The following is a 20,145-nucleotide window of genomic DNA, read 5'->3' on the forward strand; positions in this document are numbered from 1 at the left end:
TAAATTTTTCTGTAATTTATTTATTACCAAAAAGAATAGTGAGTATGAAATTAGTGATGAGCAATCTATAAAATTCAATAGTTTCCAGTTCGTCAGTCTTAAATCAATTAAGTCTTGTACTGTTTTCGCCTTTATCTCAAATAAAAGTTAAAATAACTAAAGAAATGGTTCAAACGGCTCTAAGCAAATGGGACTTAATATCTGAGGTCATCAGTTCCCTAGACTTAGAAATACTTAAATCTAACTAACCAAAGGGCATCACACACATCCATGCCCAAGGCAAGATTCAAACCTGCGGTTCCGAACTGAAGCGCCTAGAAATGCCAAGTCACAGCGGTCGGCTAAAATAACTAAAGGAAGGACCTAAAACTGAGAGAAATAAGAAGAAAGACGGAGAATTAATTTTCTTTGTTGTACTTATTTTATCTTCATAATTAGATTTACAACGTGCCTTCAAAGTTTCTTGTCAGAATGTCATTTTTAGACTTGACATATTTTACGCATCAACCGTACATAACTATACTAATTTCGATTTAGATGCAGAAATACAAGACTATTTAACAAAACAACTGTATGTCCTGGTCTGCATTTGATTTACAGTCACCCAGCAAAGCGAAGTTCTTCGTGCCACTGAATCAGTACTAACTCTTTGTCCACTTCCTTCACTCCAAACACGTTCATAGGTACGTAAATTCGGCAGCCTATCGGATCCTCTCAGTGATAGATTCCGCTGGATGTCTTGACGTTCAAGGAAGCCTTCCTCTTGTGAAATCCGTTACCATCTGAAGAGCGAATTCTGGCTTGTCCGTCGGCACCATATGGCCTGCTCCTCGAACCAAGAGTTCCGTCAGATTCCCTCCGGTCTTCATGTATCCAGCGAGGCTGCTTCCAACGTACCTGAAAAAGTGAGACTAAAGTACGGACTGTGAAACATTAACGTTGATCATGTTTCAAAGCAAAATTGAGATGCTGTGGTTGCGATAATAACGTTCGCAAAATATACTTTGCAGTGCATTACAGTCTTAGAAACAAGTCAAGGATAACTGAACCTACGGAGTAATATCGATGGAAGAGAACGTGGCCACGTAAAAATCTAATCTTTAGTCAAAGGAAGGACCACGTGAAAACAAAAAAACAGTCCTTGTAGCTCATAGATGCAACTATGTTGGGAACTATGTTTCTCCACGTCTGGAGAGTGCTGCTGCTTCGCAACTGTGTAGAGAATTTATGAATAACAGCTCCAGTTGCTAAAAAATTCATTTTACTTCAGACTTGTTTAGATTTTGATACTGAAGCCATTTTGAGATTCCACTACAATAAAGCTTCGATATATAATAACAAAATAAAGAACGTTTTAGCAACTGGAGCGGTTATTCATCAGTGTGTTGGGAATGTGTCGGAATACTTACATTTTGATCAAGTTAAAGAATAAACAGAGGATATTTCGAAAATGAGTGATAACAGGAAAACAAAGAGGAAAGAAAGTATGATGTTTAATGATGATTGTGTTTGTGAAGTGCACACTTCCATGTTGTCTGTTAGATCGCCACTGAGCAGCTCGTGGTCGTGCGGTAGCGTTCTCGCTTCCCGCGCCCGGGTTCCCGGGTTCCATTCCCGGCGGGGTCAGGGATTTTCTCTGCCTCGTGATGACTGGGTGTTGTTTGATGTCCTTAGGTTAGTTAGGTTCTAAGTTCTAGGGGACTGATGACCATAGATGTTAAGTCCCATAGTGCTCAGAGCCATTTGAGCCAACCAGATTGCCACTGAAGATAGCAACAAAACAACCATAGCGCCCACAAATTCCGGAACTCCAGCATTTTATTCTTCTTCTTAACCACAACATAAAGATATAAGGCATATTTAGATGGAGGGGATGTGGGAACTTCGTGGAAGTTCTACAGAAAGAAATTCGCTAGTTGTACAGAGATATACGTATAGACTGCGTTTACGGAGAAAATGTAAAAAATCTGGAGCGTGCAGAACTGATAACAGTGAATATAGGTCTATCAGCGCGGAACTATTGCAGGCAAGTTAAACCGTAATCGTGTTTTCCTATTCATGTTAAGAGCGTTTGATATTGCTGTGAACTAACAGCTGGTAGTAGAGACCGCATGAATTATCCTGATTTCCTGTTCTGCAGCAACACACTCTCACCACTGTATTAACAGGCAAAATAATAAGAAAATACAACGTTGCATGGGACTTTTGTGAGATGACGAGCTTTCTGAAGTGCTACGTGAGACACCTGCACAAAATTTCGAAAATATTTCTTAGGTTCACCGTTAGTATGAGATGATGTTGTTGTTGTGGTCTTCAGTCCTGAGACTGGTTTGATGCAGCTCTCCATGCTACTCTATCCTGTCCAAGCCTCTTCATCTCCCAGTACCTACTGCACCCTACATCCTTCAGAATCTGCTTAGTGTATTCATCTCTTGGTCTCCCTCTACGATTTTTACCCTCCACGCTGTCCTCCAGTACTAAATTGGTGATCCCTCGATGCCTCAGAACATGTCCTACCGACCGATCCCTTCTTCTAGTCAAGTTGTGCCACAAACTGCTCTTCTCTCCAATTCTATTCAATACCTCCTCATTAGTTATGTGATCTACCCATCTAATCTTCAGCATTCTTCTGTAGCACCACATTTCGAAAGCTTCTATTCTCTTCTTGTCTAAACTATTTATCGTCCATGTTTCACTCCCATGCATGGCTACACTCCATACAAATACTTTCAGAAACGACTTCCTCACACTTAAATCTATACTCGATGTTAACAAATTTCTCTTCTTCAGAAACGCTTTCCGTGCCATTGCCAGTCTACATTTTATATCCTCTCTATTTTGAACATCATCAGTTTTTTGCTCCCCAAATAGCAAAACTCCTTTACTACTTTAAGTGTCTCATTTCCTAATCTAATTCCCTCATCATCACCCGTCTTAATTCGACTACATTCCACTATCCTCGTTTCGCTTTTGTTGATGTTCGTCTTATACCCTCCTTTCAAGACATTGTCCATTCCGTTCAACTGCTCTTCCAGGTCCTATGCTGTCTCTGACAGAATTACAATGTCATCGGCGAACCTCAAAGTTTCTATTTCTTCTCCATGGATTTTAATGCCTACTCCGAAATTTTCTTTTGTTTGCTTTACTGCTTGCTCAATATACAGATCGAATAGCATCGTGGAGAGGCTACAACCCTGTCTCACTCCCTTCCCAACCACTGCTTCCCTTTCATTTCCCTCGACTCTTATAACTGCCATCTGCTTTCTGTACAAATTGTAAATAGTCTTTCGCTCCCTGTGTTTTACCCCTGCCACCTTCAGAATTTGAAAGAGAGTATTCGAGTCAAAATTGTTAGAAGCTTGCTCTAAGTCTACAAATGCTAGAAAAGTACGCATGCCTTTCCTTAATCTTTCTTCTAAGATAAATCTTAGGGTCAGTATTGCCTCACGTGTTCCAACATTTCTACGGAATACAAACTGATCTTCCCCGAGGTCGGCTTCTACCAATTTTTCCATTCGTCTGTAAAGAATTCGCGTTAGTATTTTGCAGCTGTGACTTATTAAACTGATGGCTCAGTAATTTTCACATCTGTCAACACCTGCTTTCTTTGGGATTGGAATTATTATATTCTTCTTGAAGTCTGAGGGAATTTCGACTGTCTCATACATCTTGCTCACCAGATGGTAGAGTTTTGTCAGGACTGGCTCTCCCAAGGCTGTCAGTAGTTCTAATGGAATGTTGTCAATTCCCGGGGCTTTGTTTTGACTTAGATCTTTCAGTGTTCTGTCAAACTCTTCACGCAGTATCATATCTCCGATTTCATCTTCACCTTCATCCTGTTCCATTTCCATAATATTGTCCTCAAGTACATCGCCCTTGTATAGACCCACTATATACCCCTTCCACCTATCTGCTTTCCCTTCTTTGCTTAGAACTGGGTTTCCATCTGAGCTCTTGCTATTCATGCAAGTAGTTCTCTATTCTCCAAAAGTCTCCTTAATTTTCCTGCTTAGCCATTTTGCACTTCCTGTCGATATCATTTTTGAGACGTTTGTATTTCTTTTTGCCTGCATCATTTGTATTTTCTCCTTTCATCAATTAAATTCAGTATGTCTTCTGTTACCCAAGGATTTCTACTAGCTCTCGGCTTTTTACCTACTTGATCCTCTGCTGCCTTCAATATTTCATACCTCAAAGCTACCAATTCTTCTTCCACTGTATTTCTTTCCCCATTCCTGTCAATTGTTCCCTTATGCTCTCCTGAAACTCTGTACAACCTCTGGTTCTTTCAGTTTATCCAGGTCCCATCTCCTTAAATTCCCACCTTTTTACAGTTTCTTCAGCTTTAATATACAGTTCATAACCAATAGACTGTGGTCAGAGTCCACATCTGCCCTGGAAATGTCTTTCAATTTAAAACCTGGTTCCTAAATCTCTGTCTCACCATTATATAAACTATCTAAAACCTTCTACTATCTGCAGGGTCCTTCCATGTATACAACCTTCTTTCTTGATTCTTGAACCAACTGTTAGCTATGATTAAGTTATGCTCTGTGCAAAATTCTACCAGGCGGCTTCCTCTTTCATTTCTTAGCCCTAATCCATATTCACCTACAACGTTTCCTTCTCTTTCTTTTCCTACTGTTGAATTCCAGTCACCCATGACTATTAAATTTTCGTCTCCCTTCACTACCCGAATAATTTCTTTTTTCTCAGCATACATTTCATCAACTTCTTCATCATCTGCAGAGCTAGTTGGCATATAAACTTGTACTACTGTCGTAGGCGTGGGCTTCGTGTCTATCTTGGCCACAATAATGCGTTCACTATGCTGTTCGTAGTAGCTTACCCGCACTCCTATTTTCTTATTCATTATTAAACCTACTCCTGTATTACCCCTATTTGATTTTGTATTTATAACCCTGTATTCACCTGACGAAAACTCTTGTTCCTCCTGCCACCGAACTTCACTAATTCCCACTATATCTAACTTTAACCTATCCATTTCCCTTTTTAAATTTTCTAACCTACCTGCCCGATTAAGGGATCTGACATTCCACGCTCCGATCCGTAGAACGCCAGTTTTCTTTCTCTTGATAATGACGTCCTCTTGAGTAGACCCCGCTCGGAGATCCGAATGGGGGACTATTTTACCTCCGGAATATTTTACCCAAGAGGATGCCATCATCGTGTCTGAGATGTTAAGTGATACACAAATATTTTACCTGAAGTGTTCCACGCACTTGACTGTTGACTTCGCGTTATAGGATGTAACGTAAGTATAGCCATGGCATTATTAAGTTTGGCATCTACAAAAATTCATTGTCTGCGCCGGTAAAAGCTTCTGAAAACTTCTGATCATTACAAATAGAAGAAGTAACTTGCTTCTCATAGTCATCTACCTACTTCCACTCATATGAAGCTACAAAATAACTCTGTTAGTATGAGTATTGATGCGTATTTCCGGGACAAATATTTTTGAGATAGTTGTGTGTTTCGTTAGATTTCCGCCTTGTAAAGGCAATATTCCAGAGAGTATGCTGAGATTGACTACTACCAAGGTCTAAGTTATGAATGTATTTATACTGTTTGAGAGTCAAAGTGACAGTGATATTTTTTCTAGTGTATCAGTTCGTGTAATGTATTGTAAAATTCACAATAGTAATATGAAACGCGTATGACGTTTATGAAACGTTTTTGAACAGAATTCACATAAGACGACGCAAAGTTTTGTAATGTAAATTGCATATTTTTGCAGTAATCAAAGAAGAAAAAAAAATTTATTTTAACAGCACTCTCATACACAGCCTGTTTCACATGAACAAAAGTTTATTTCAGTCACTGGTCTGCTGTAAATACAAGAATTAGTAACGCGACTCACGCGTAAAATAGCTATATTTACGACGAACCATATCACGTCGCAGCAATTTGTGATTTTTAAGTAGTATTAAAACCAGTAATTTGCAGATTTTCATGGATGGTTGCAGCGAGCAGTGAGGCTACGCAAGAAATCGTGTCTTCAACATACTTCGCAGTGTTTTGTTTTCGTGTGTTGTTATTTGAGTATCTCGCACATCAGGGCGAAATTGGGTTGACGGTGGTTTATTGCCGCCTTTTAACTACTAACTGATTTTTCCTGACCTTATCCCTTATCTACTCGGGCGTGGCACATGTGGCCTCCTCTCCATCCCCCTCCTTCCCCACTCTTACCCCCACCCCCTGCCATAGAACTTGTGTACTCCATCCGTTTATGTTTAGCGTTATTCCATGTGAAAGCGTGACAACGTGTTCGAAATGTTTGCGAATCGTATAACTGAGGCGGGACGTAGGTACCAGCCCAGTATTCAGTTAGTTGGATGTTGGGAAATCGCCTAGAAACCAGCACACCGGCCCTTGTCGTTAATCCGCTGGACGGGTGGCATCCGGGGCTGACGCGCTTCACCGAATCCCGGAAGCGACGAACAAACGCGCACGGGTATCCAGGCAGGTGGTTATTCTGCCAAGGACGTTAGTAAAATACACAAATGTAGTTTCTAAAAATGTGGAAAATATAACTAAGGGCATGTTTTTTTTAAAAAATTATTCGAACAGTCGATTATGTATTGTAGATTTTAAGTGAAATATCCTTTTTTTTTAATTCACAGTTAGCTCATGATATTCTGTATAAAAACCGAGTACTACACTTTACTGGAGTTACAAGAAATAAGTAACAGGTGAGGAGAGTTATTGGAGCAAGAGTATTTTGGAGAGAATGTGGGCTGGAAGAATTCAGGAGTGCAATGACCCAAGGTGGACGCAGGAAGGAAGCGCGGGAGAATGGGGGTAAAGAGTAGCTCTGACATGAAGAGGACTATCTGTTAAAGCTGGGAGCAGGGGCGTATTACATGACCAGGCATGGAGAGAGAGTTAAAGTTTCTTTAGGATCGAATGTGGGGAGTGTCTGGATGAAAGATTAGGGAGCGAGAGCAGCATGTATTGGTATAAGCGCGGCAGCATATGAGGATTAATGAGAAGGGATGCAGCGACAGATTGGTTGGTTTCAAGTTATGAGGGGCGTTCAATAAACAATGCAACAGATTTTTTTTCTGAAAGCAGGTTGGCTTTACTCACGATTCCAATATAGCAAATTATTCGCCGCTCTTTTGACTATAAAACTCTATTTTTCAACATAATCTCCGTTCAATGCGACGAGCTTCCACCACCTGAGAGGGCGTCTATGCCCACATTGTACCATTCTATTGATCGAAGTTGGAGCGAACGTCTTTTTGCGTCCATAGCCTCCCCATCATCCACGTACTGGCCTAACGGATGGAAGTCTGAAGGTGATCTTTTATCTTCTGTTAGGTGGCGAGGAAACCAGCAGTCACACACCTGTGAGGTCCCCAACGTGTGGACGAGTGTGTCAGCACTACCAACAGATACGTCCAGCTGAGCAGCGAGGTACTTGATTGTGATCCGTGGATCGCCTCGAACGAGAGCGTCAGCACGTTCCAACAGTGCAGGAGTCACAGCTGTTTGCAGCCAAAAATGGCTCTGAGCACTATGGGACTTAACATCTGTGGTCATCAGTCCCGTAGAACTTAGAACTACTTAAACCTAACTAACCTAAGGACATCACACACATCCATGCCCGAGGAAGGATTCGAACCTGCAACCGTAGCAGTCGCGCGGTTCCGGACTGAGCGCCTAGAACCGCGAGACCACCGCGGCCGGCTGTTTGCAGCCGGCTGGATATCGGACAAGTTTGCGCGACTTAGTTACGATGACGACAGGCACCTCGCCCAACGACTCACGGTACTTTTGTTTACTGCTAGGTCTCCGTTGACATTCTGCTAGCGCCTACGAATACGTGCGATGCTCTGGTTTTGCGGCAAAAGAAACTCAATGACAGCTCTCTGCTTGTACTACATCTCCGTTACAGACGCCATTTTGAATGCTACCTATAGCCCCGTGAAACTTCATGAAACTATAGGGGCTAAAATGCAAATATCCCAAGATGTCCCACATCAAATTCCGCATTTTGTCAAAGGAAACTGGCCGAGAAAAAGAAGTGTTGCATTACCTGTTGGATTCCCCTCGTAGTAGGAAGTGCAGGAAATCCGACGGTGTTCAGTGTGAGAGTAGTGGTTTTAGAGTTTGCATACAAAAGCAGAACATTCATATGTGGGTACGTGGAGAACACTACACACCATGGTTGTCTGACAGCCTCCCTGTACTGGGCTGCGTGCTGCCACTGCAAGTGGCGGAAGGCGTCCGCCGAGAGCGCATAGGCGACGATGAGGTCCAGCTGGCCGCTGTAGCACAGCACGCGGATCCCGGAGTCCAGCAGGTGCTCCAGCCAGTGGCGCGCCGTCGACATGAAGCGCGGCACCATCTTCGCGTACACCTGGTCAACAGCAAAAAATTATTGAGACTGCATATCATCATATCACTCTGTGTATGGCAATGCCATTCTGTATACGGAAAAAGCGTGCTAGTCGACCCACTAGGAGAACACTACAGTCGAGATTATTCCAGAAAGAACTTTGATCAAATTTCAATCCATCTACAGATAATTCATTCATATTGGAACTTAACACGTTTAATGAGCATTTAATGATTCCACCATCTACCACTATTGTTAGGCGATGTACGTTATAAATTATACTAGACCCGATGTTGCGTCTATTCCGTGTCAGTGTCCAGTAACTTGAGTGTTAAGGTGCCTTGTTGCTCACATACCGGTGTAGACAGTGTGTCGACAGAATTACTTCACACTATTCTCTGCGAGCGCCTCGAACACTGACGTTTCAGTTTTGCATTGAAAGGTAGTCCCACTGCTCCGCTGTCTCTATTACATGGTGTTGTTACCCGTTTAGAGTAGGAGATGGTTAGATACTAAAATAATGTATCCGAGAGTATAACAAATATGGTATTTACTGTGGAGGCACCCAGTCCCGTCCTGATCGGTAATACACGAATAATGGGAATGGTAACTAATCATGTCTGTCACCTTGAAATTTGCAGGAGAAGTCGGAAGACGTTGATCTCAGGAACACGCCTTCCCATACGCACCCTTACGAGACGTCCATCGATCTTTCTTACATTTTAAAGATGGGTGAGCAAAGATTAAACTACTTATCTGATCTGCAGCTTTCCTTTCACCGTTTTTTTCTCGAAATTTGAGACTTGATTGTAAAAAACAATAAAAATATTACGATTCAAAGGATTGGCCATCGCTGACCACTACTTTCTCCCCTCTTTCTGGCAGCACACTACCTTTCCCAAACCATATCCTGAACCAACCCACCCCTTTCCTACATCTTCTTCTCTCCTTGGATCACCTTCTGATGCAATTCAATAACAAGGAAGTCCATTCGCGACGGAATAACTTGGGCCTTTTGGCGAAATCCATGAATCGCTCCAATTTTTTACTTGTTCATATAACGAGAGGCGCTGATGTGAGCCACTGGCCGAAAAAGTTGGTAATCAGACGGAGCAATTTCTCAAGAATACAGCAGTGGGGCTAGTACTTCCCATTCGTGGTTTTAAAAAGTGTCAGTTTTCAAAATGATAGGAGCAGTCAGTCGTCGTTCCATTTCTAGCTTTATTAAGGCAGGTCCAGATTTCGGCTAGTGACTAGCCATTATCAAAGCAGTATTTCAGAGTTTTTTTTTTTATACAAGCCGTAGTACGTCTACATCTGCTGTGGATGACTGAAAGAACTGTGACAAGAGCCCAAAAAAAAAAGCGTAGACATAATGGGGCGTGCATAAAAAATTCTGAAGTACTGCACTGCTAATGGCTAGGCACTAGCCGAAAGCTGGCTCTTCTTTAATAAAGCTAGAGAGGAAATGACGACTGACTGCTGCTCTCTGTCATTTTGAAAGTCATATCACAGTCGTCGAGCGCATTCCACTTTCCTAGTGGAAAGTAATTTGATGAAGTTTCCAAGTATGTTTTGACGGGTTTTCTGACATGGCGGTCGAGGACTGATTAAAACTTCCCGCAAATAACGAGAATTGAACTCGTAAGTTGACGTATTCAATCGAGAATAACTTTATGATGCAATCACAGATCGATTAATATTTTGATGGCGTTATCTTAAACAAATGCTTGCGACCTTTCGTCTCTACCACCACTTGCCGCTATTGCCATCTTTTTAATTTAAAACATTACTGAGACACTGAAACTGACAAACGGTATGAATTGAAACGCACAGCCTCTTGGGTCTTTAGATCGTCCTTAACAAACAGAAAATGATACTACATTTCCAAATGAAAAGCATTTTCACCTGAAAATTCTAAACTTAACCAAATAGCGGGAGTTAAAACTTTATTATGCGACCAGAAAGCCATCAGCTTGAGCGAAAACAAACTAAGCATCGAATGTCACGCAAATGCGAAGCCAAGTGCCAGAAACATTTACCCATCTTGAAGTGGCAGCATCTCACTTTAGAACGTGGAACTGACGAGTTCTAAATAGTTTCCAGACAAAAATTGTACTTTTTCAGTCAGTAAAAGTCATTACCTAATCGACGTAACAGACATGTATCTGCGAGGAACTAAAAACTGCTATTATTCAGAAGCTATTTCGAGGATTCGATGTAGCGCCTCAAATGCGTCATAACTTGTAAATGTATTTTGTTACCACCGAGGCAACCATTTTTACGGAGCACTCATGTACACGCCCTTCTGATACACTAGTCAGCTACCGAGTCACGATGGACTTCGCGCCAAGGAATTAGCAATCGTCCGTCTCTACCTTACATGCGAATCCGTGATGTAAGCCACATGTGCTAATCACAGATTTACAAACTGAATAACTGATGTATGTTCTTAAAGTGAAAATTATCTAATTCGATTTCATTGTTTCCTTTCTGCTGTAGTCTTTCATTAAGACAGTTCCACGTAACCTGACGGGCTAACGAATTCGTAGAACTACTATATGACAAAATTGATATTTCGAAATATTGATCAGCAGAGCTCTTCCGAATATTCCTCCATGACAGAATCGTCACATACATTTCCCACGCTACCTAAGGTCTACATGCAGCAAGGACCTTCCTTAGGACTAAAGCTTGACACAAAACTAATGTCGAAAGCACACCTCTGTTCCATACAACACAAAGCCTGAAACCAACAAGAACTATTAAAACTACATATATATGCTGTGTGTGGTATCTACATTCTTCTACATTACTCGAAACCACAAATCACTCAACCAACCTATCGCACAACATGTCGATATTAGTTAGACTCTGTCTCTGCTAAATTCTACACTACGTTGAAGTTCTAATACCCATGCACCCATCCCCTGCTCACCTTCAACATTCCCCATCCCATATCCTGTACCACTTACCCCTTTCCTACACCTACTCTGGTTGGACTACCATCGGACCCAATACATTAATAAGGAACAGACTCTCAGCAGCCAATATCCTACCCCCTAATCAGCAACCCAGCTGTCCTGTTACACCAGTATGTTTAAAGGAGCCCTAGGTCTTATCGATGTTCTATCACCAGAGTTTCAACCAACTCCCACTAACCAAAAATGAAGTAGACGTACTCTTTCTTCCACCCACATTCCACAATGCTACCCCCTCACGACATACTTTCTTTTCCTCCCTCCTCCATCAGTAACTGCTAGTAATTCTCTGACTTTCGACAGGACCCCATTGTAGTGCTCAACATTCCTTCTCCATCCTGAATATTATTATTTTCATTCGTCACCAGCATTACTATTACACCACAGTAGTATCAACATCAACTCTGATTGCATTTTAACTTTTGTGTAAATTCGTAGCAGATTTCATAATTTATATTTCAAATCACTACACAGTAATTAGAAACAGATAATATCTAAATGGTGCAAGTAGGTTACTGCTTAGTGACAAAAATGAACTCTCCAAGACTGTAAGTCTCTAAATGCTTATTCGTCTTTTCTTTTTTCCTCCCGCATGCTGGACCAGAGGTCCCTGCCATCATGACGATGGAAGGAGGTTCCACACGTCAAGCTATAGCTCCATTTCTCATTTTCGTATTTTACTTCTAAAGAATATATGAAATACCACATCAAGTAATATATGAATTAATACAATGCATGGTCCATGGTTTCCTGAAGAATTCTTGTCGATAAGTGATTGTAAGGTGGCTGATTGAACGAATGTCAATTTTGCACTTTAAGTGAGAGATAATGAGCAGATTTGGTTATTAAAATATAAGACAAAGGGATGACACTCGATTCGACAGTATTAACACACCGAACCCAAATCCTGTACGTCAATGAGCATTAGGTGAAAAAAGCTTTTGGAGGAAACGTTTTAGTTTGGGGGCAGATGCGAGTTGCACTGTCACGGCCCTAGCACAATGGAATGCTTTTAAGAAAGGGTTTGGTGACCCGCGGCCAGAGGGGCAGTGAACGCGCCAGGCAATACATTGAGGAGAGCAGGTAGTGGGCCAGCACTGTTTGATATGGAGGAATTCTTTAGAAAACTGCATTGGGGAATTTCCAGATGGATACAAACAGACAAGCGACACAGTTGATCACGTGAAATGCCTGTGGTGCGCTCATGATGTACGCATGGCTTTCAGGCGTCAGGAGCGGGCACAAAATGTCCGATTGGCTGGAATAAACTTGGAAAGAGTAGAAAGAGGCGAAATTTCGATGCAGTTTCAAGGTAGGAACTTTGCAATTGGCAGAGGTAGTTTCCGCAAGATGAAATGAAGGCTCTCATTGGTCTGAAATAGCCATGACGTGGAACACAAAAGGACACAGGTGGGGGACAGTTTGCTACGAAAGACACAAGCCCGAAAACTTAGTGGGCTCTCCTCTGAACCAGCGTCAAGTGTAAAACAGGGTGCATCAAGCTCGCCAAAAGAGGAATTTTATGTGAACACTACGTTCACTTCAGCTGACATTCAGCTAGAAATCAGCTGAAGAGTCGTTGAGCTCCAACAGCGGAGAAACGAAACAGCCACGTAGTTAATTGTAATTGCGAGAACTGAGAGGGCACTGTAGTATACAGACTGCTCCATCTATGAGCGTGTATATCGCCATATTTTCAGACTGAGGATAAGTGCATGTTTTCTCGCCTAACGAGAAACATTGGACAGTTTCTGCTGATAAAATCAGTAAAGATTTTGATTAGCTTGTTTATAGAATTTTCATATGGCGAGAGCAGCCCTGCAGTCGACAGCTCATCGCAGCTAAGTTAAATGTTGCACGCAACCTTGAGTAACCTTTTGCTCATCTTGTCACAAAAAACTAACCATCTTAAATAGTACCGAACTTAGAACCGAAATCGGATGATTTGTCATAATATTGACCAACTTCAACTTGTAGAGAACCTTCTATTTAAATCTGATATTGTTGTGTCTGTGTAATTATGGCTAAACAGGACATAATGCATTATCTTGGCAATTGTCCTAATATTGTCATGTCACAACCTATGTAAATTTGTGTACATCTTTGACAATAATTCTGAAACTATGCAAATTATGTACAGCTAAACGCCAATGTGCTCTGTCCTAGAATAAGGGTCCACTCCCAACCCCAGTCACTCATTATAAAGACGCTAACGCACTGAAATGGTGTTTTTGCTCATGTCTGACAAACGCGAAAGGGAGTGGAGTGGCAGAAGTTGATTTTATTGGTGCATTTGGATCTGGCTCTTGGTGTACTGATGGAAATTATGGCTTTCAAACGTAGATTGTCAAAAGTTCTGCAATGGGAGTTGATCCATGTTTACTAATTAATGATGGGGACTGTCAGTTACCATAATCAAACAAGGGTTACAAATAATATACCTTGACTGGTTCCAAATTCGAATGATTGTTCAGAATAAATAAGAGTCCAGTACTCATCACAGGAGAATGAGTGGACTTGCACATAATAATTGTGGTCTTCTGGAAGGAAAAGACTGTAAAAGGTATCCCATAACAGACCGAACGAATAATAAATAGTGTTAAATGGCTATTAACTGTGAACTTAAATTGGTGGTGATGATTGCATTAGAAATTAGTGAGTAAAAGAAACAGAACACCAAAGAGTAAAATCATGGCCGAAAGGACACCATATAGGGACTAATTAATTAATCTGGAACAACATGCCTATCACCCTATATCAATTTCATACACACACCATTCTGCTGTGAAGTTTACATCACTTGCAGGAGACAAAGTGCAATGGGGTCACAAACGCAGATAAACGCTGGCTTGGCGTGCCCCATCTGCTCGCATGTTCACTGCTCCTCTTCAAGTCAAGGCTCCGAATCTGCAGCAGCCCCAGGCATCGACTACCTATTTGCAGCTCCTAACGCTGAAGTGTCCCTCTCTCTACCACTAGCAGTGAAGAAGTGACCTGGTACGTTGTATTGTATGTATTGTATGTTAACTGGGGACCTAGAAACGATGGAGAGGCTCTGTCCCCACCGCAGCCGCAGTGGTCCGCAACCCCACGACGACTACCGCAGTCCACTTCACCCCTCCGCCACCCCACACTGAACAACTCTCTCTGGGTTATTGTGCGGTTCGGCCCCCGGTGGACCCGCCCTCCCCCCCAAGGAATGTCTCACACCAGACGAGTGTAACCCCTATGTTTGCGTGGTAGAGTAATGGTGGTGTACGCATATGTGGAGAACTTGTTTGCACAGCAATCGCCGACATAGTGTAGCTGAGGTGGAATAAGGGGAAACAGCCTGCATTCGCCGGGGCAGATGGAAAACCGCCTAAAAACCATCCACCGATTGACCTTCTCACCGCCGGCCGAAGTGGCCGTGCGGTTAAAGGCGCTGCAGTCTGGAACCGCAAGACCGCTACGGTCGCAGGTTCGAATCCTGCCTCGGGCATGGATGTTTGTGATGTCCTTAGGTTAGTTAGGTTTAACTAGTTCTAAGTTCTAGGGGACTAATGACCTCAGCAGTTGAGTCCCATAGTGCTCAGAGCCAGCCAACCTTCTCACCGGACCTCGACACAAGTCCGCCGGGCGGATTCGTGCCGGGGACCAGGCGCTCCTTCCCACTCCAGAAAGCCGTGCGTTAGACCGCACGGCCAACCAGGAGGGCTGACCTGATACGTTACTCTACAGCTCTTTCGCAGTTAGAGCCCGCCAAAACTGGCCAATTCTGAGTTCGCATACTTTACTTCTCCAATCCGAAAACTCCTAACAGATTTATTCTGGAAGGTTCTGCATTAAGTTATGGAAGACGGCGAGCACCGACCTACCACAGCATCTCGCTCCAAAAACTTCTGATTACCTTCCCGTGGCGGATCGCCGATACCAAACATTACAAGCCCCGTCCTCTCTAAAGTCGTCCCACGGAAACTTTCCGTAACTCTCTTTTCTCAAGGGGTAGGCTTGTGGATTGTATCCGTGGTCTAGCGGTCGCGTCTTTCATTAGTAATCAAAATGTTATCGGTCCCGGGTTCATATTTTGATTAATAATTAGCATTGGCGGCCGATAACGTCTGGCGTAAGAAGTCACCTTCATTCTGCCAAGAGCCTTCTCAAAGAGGTCAGAGGAGCGGACAGAGGCTTAGGGCACTCTCTTGTTCTAGGGGTGAGAAACTACCCCAAAGGGTGGAAGAATCAGCAATGATCAACGGCACGAGGAAGCAGAAGGCAATGGAAACAACTGCATTAAAGAAACGTAACGCGTATCAACGAGACATGTGGCCTGTAATTGAAAAAGTGTCATGATGATCTGTTCGTTGCCAAAAAATTCCGGAATAGTCACCCATTCTGATCTCCCGGAGGTGACTGCCAAGGGGCACGTGACCATGAGAAAAATGTTGAATAACCAACGAAAGGATAACGTTTTACGAATCGGAGCTTGGAGTGTAAGATGCTTGAACGTGGTAGGGAAACCAGAAAATCTGAAAAGGGAAATGCAAAGGCTGAATCTAAATATAGCAGGGATCAGTGAAGTGAAATGGAAAGAAGACAAGGATCTCTGGTCAGATGAGTGTAGGGTAATATCAACAGCAGCAGAAAATGGTATAACGAGGGTAGGATTCGTTACGAATATGATGGGAGGGCAGAGAGTGTGTTACTGTGAATTGTTCAGTGGTAGGTTTGTTCTTAACAGGAGTGACAGCAAACCAACACCGGCAATGATAGTTCAAGCGTACATGCCGACGTCATAATCTCAAGATGAAGAAACAAAGGAAGTATATGAGGATATTGAAAGGATAATAGAGTACGTAAAGGGCGATGAAAATCTAACAGTCATGGAAGACTGGAATGCAGTTGTAGGGGAAGGAGCAGAAGAAAAGTTTACAGGAGAATATGGGCTTGGGAGAAGGAATGAGAGAGGAGAAAGACTAATTGAGTTCGGTAATAAATTTCAGCTAATAATACGGAATACTGTGTTAAAAAATCATAAGAGCAGGAGGTACACTTGGAAACGGCCGGGTGATACGGAAAGATTTCAGTTATATTACATCATGGTCAGACAGAGATTCCGAAATCAGATACTGGATTGTAAGGCGTACCCTGGAGCAGATATAGACTCGGATCACAATTTAGTGGTGATGAAGAGCAGGCTGAAGTTTAAGTCAGGAAGAGTACACACAAAGAAGTGGGATACGGAAGCACTACGGAATGACGAGTTTCACTTAAAGTTCCCTAAGGCTACAGATACAGGAATAAAGAATAACTTAATAGGCAGTACAGTTGAAGAGGAATGGACATCTCTAAAAAGAGCCATCACAGATGTTGGAAAGTAAAACATAGGTACAAAGAAGGCAACTGTGAAGAAACAGAAGAAATACTTCAGTTGATCGATGAAAGGAGTAAGCACAAACATGTTACGGGAAACTCAGGAATAAAGAGATACAATGATGAATGAAATAAATAGGAAGTACACGGAAGCTAAGGCGAAATAGCTGCATGAAAAATGTAAAGAAATCGAAAAAGATTTGACTGACGGAAGGAGAGACTTAGCGTACAGGAAAGTCAAAACAACCTTCGGCGACATTAAAAGAAGAGTGCAATGGGAATTCCACTGTTAAATGCAGAGGAGAGAGATGATAAGTGAGAAGAATACACTGGAAGCCTGTATGACGGAGAAGAGTTGTCTGATGTGATAGGAGAAGAAACAGGAGTCAATTTAGAAGAGATAGAGAATCCAGTATTAGAATCAGATTTTCAAGGAGCTTTGGAGGAATTAAGATCAAATAAGGCAGAAGGGACAGGTGACATTCAATCAGAATTTCTACAATCATTGGGGGAAGTGGCAACAAAACGACTATTCACGTTGGTGTGTAGAATGTATGAGTCTGGCGATATATCACCTGACTTTCGGAAAAACATCATCCGAAGAATTCCGAAGACTGCAACAGCTGACAGGTGCGAGAATTGTCGAACAATCAGCTTAACAGCTCATGCATCCAAGATGCCGACAAGAATAATATACAGAAGAATGGAGAAGAAAATTGAGGATTAGTCTGATGACGATCAGTTTGGCTTTAGAAAAGGTAAAGGGACGAGAGAAGCAATTCTGACATGTTGCGGTTGATAATGGAAGCGAAACTAAAGAAAAATCAAGACACGTTCATAATGATTTGTCCACCTGGAAAAAGCGTTCGACAATGCAAAATGGTGCAAGATGTTCGAAATTCTGACATGAATAGGGGTAAGCTACAAGGAGAGAAGGGTAATATACAGCATGCAGAAGAGCCAAGAGACCACCAAGAACGAAGGACACGGACTAAAAAGGGTGTAAGACAAGGACGTAGTCTTTCGCACCTACTGTTCAATTTGTGTATCGAAGAAGCAATAATGGAAATAACAGCAATGTTCATCAGTTGAATTAAAATTCAAGGTGAAAGATATAATGATATGATTCGCCGAGGACATTGCTATCTTGAGAGAAAGTGAAGAAGAATTATATGATCTGCTGAATGGAATGAACAATCTAATGAGTACACAATATGGATTTAAAGTAAAAAATAATCTATGATGGACGGTGCAAAGACATATAAAGCGGACTAGTACTGGCAAAAAGAGCATTCCTGACCAAGAGAAATCTGCTAGTATCAAACAAGGCCTTAATTTGATGCAGAAATTTCTGATAATGTACGTTTGGAACGCAGCATTGTATGGGAGTTAAAGATGGGCTGTGGGAAAACCGGAACAGAAGAGAATCGAATCATTTGAGATGTGGTGCTACAAACGAAAGTTGAAAATTAGGTGGACTGATGAGGTAAGGAATGAAGAGGTTCTGTGCCAAATCGGAGAGGAAAGCAGTAAGTGGAAAACACTGATAAGGAGAATGGACAGGGTGATAGGACATCTGTTAAGACGTGAGGGAATGACTTCCATGGAACCAGAGGGAACTGTAGAGGGTAAAAACTGTATATAAAAAAAAAAGTTTGAGGCGCCAGCATCCCGGCAGCACGAGGCAAAAGCCTCGCCTGTGGAGGTGTCCAAGCAGTGAGATATTACCTTACAGGACACGCCGTTTTCGTGAGTTCCGTGGTTCCTTCAAAGAAAAATCCGTGTTTACATTCGCCGCTGCGGCGAGGGCTTAGAGGAGGCCTGTGGAGCGGTGAGGGGGTGGAATGGCGGGGGGAACGGGGTGAGGACTGTGAACTCAGCAGGGAACTCTGGGAACAGATAACTTAAGCGGTGTGCAAATACTCCTAAGAGCCATAGTATTCAGCGCGTTTAGATGTTCCGCCGGAAGTAGTAAGTTTCATAATTCTGTAGCTCTATTGGCGTGTCACCTTGTAATTTGAGAGTTCCATGGCGATTAGTCTACTGAACAAGCTTGTTAGGTTGGCACGTCTTTGGATAAAACTACAGAACAAATTAGGGATTAGGGGCGGTTTTGGTGTTCAGGACGACAGTGGGACATATCAGGCCACGGCACTTTAGCGGCTCGATTTCAGCTCGTAGCCAATAGGACGATCATCGGCAGTATTACTCTAGCAGCGCGGGTTTCAAAAGTAAAACGAGGATAACTGAACGTACTCGAATTAAAACAAGCGAATCTGAGGGAAATAGATTACAAAATGAGACACTAAAAGTAGTCGACTAGTTTTCCTGTTGGCACTGCAAAACAATTGTAAGTATAGGAAGAATATAAAATGCAGACCGGCAACAGGAAGAAAAGTGCTCCTGAAAAAAGAATTTTTTTAAACATAGAATATAAATTTAAGGCGTTAGGAATTCTTTTCTGAAAGTATTTGTCTGGAGTGGAAGGGAAATTTCGACGACGTACATCTTCCACAAGAGCAAGATAGAAGCTTTTGTAATGTGGTGCTACAGAGGAATGCTGACGATTAGATGGGTAGATCTAATAACTAATAAAGAGGTACTGAACTAAATCAGGGAAAAACGAAATTTACGGCAATAAAGAAAAGATCATTTGATAGAACACAAGCTGGGGCATCATTGAATTCTCTCTTTGGTAATGGTTGGAAATGTCGTAGGTAAAAACAGTGGGGGGAGATCAAGACTTTACTAAAGTAAGCATGTTTGAATGGATTTAGGTTCCAGTAGCTATGGAGAGAGAAACAGGTTTCCGTAGGGTAGCCTAGCGTGGAGAGTTGCATCAAACCTGCCTTAGCACTGGAGACCACAACAACAATTAGTGTTAAACCTGGAACTAAAGACACCTTTATATAGTTCAGAGAAATGCAGGAAGACCTGCAGAGGACCGACGATTGGATCAGGGACTGGTAGTTGACCCTCAGTGTAAATAAATATGAGGAAGAGCGCAGTGAAAAACGGAAGTACCCGTCACTTTCCGGGTTTGTAACTGTCCCTTAATCACTGGATAGAGTAACACTGTAAAATATGAATGAGTAGCCTTCTGGAACGAACTAAACTGCAGCTGCCACCAAACCCATATACCAGGCTGAGCTTTATTGGTAGAATCAGTCCTCAACAGGAATCCTTTGTAAAATATTCCTCTGCCTAGGGCCTTTCCCAGATGGGATACAGAAGATTCAAAGCAGATCGCCACGTTTCGTCAGGGATCCCTTTAATGAGAGCGAGCGTGCTACGGAGACGCGCATCAGACTTCGGTACTACACGCCACGAGAAAATGCGCGTCAGGGAGCGATTTACAGTAGAAATTCCGACAGCACTCATTCCGAGATGAGTCAGGCAAGATTTTACTTCCTCCCACGTACATCGTTGGAAAATTAGAAATGTTAG

At 42.4% G+C, this 20,145-nt stretch overlaps 1 protein-coding gene across 1 annotated transcript in view; it reads right to left on the reverse strand.

Moving 5' to 3' along the window:
• Positions 1-563: 563 nt before the first annotated feature.
• Positions 564-20,145, reverse strand: part of LOC124775784 (venom serine carboxypeptidase-like) — an 87,041-nt gene continuing 67,459 nt past the window's right edge. Inside the window, exons 7-8 of the mRNA XM_047250615.1 lie at positions 8,190-8,386; positions 564-897 (exon numbers count right to left, since the gene is read on the reverse strand). Coding sequence (XP_047106571.1) covers positions 747-897; positions 8,190-8,386 — 348 coding nt within the window. The 3' untranslated portion in view covers positions 564-746. The remainder of the gene's footprint in view (positions 898-8,189; positions 8,387-20,145) is intronic.

This window comes from Schistocerca piceifrons, chromosome 2 (assembly GCF_021461385.2).
Source record: "Schistocerca piceifrons isolate TAMUIC-IGC-003096 chromosome 2, iqSchPice1.1, whole genome shotgun sequence".
Lineage (NCBI taxonomy): Eukaryota > Metazoa > Arthropoda > Insecta > Orthoptera > Acrididae > Schistocerca > Schistocerca piceifrons.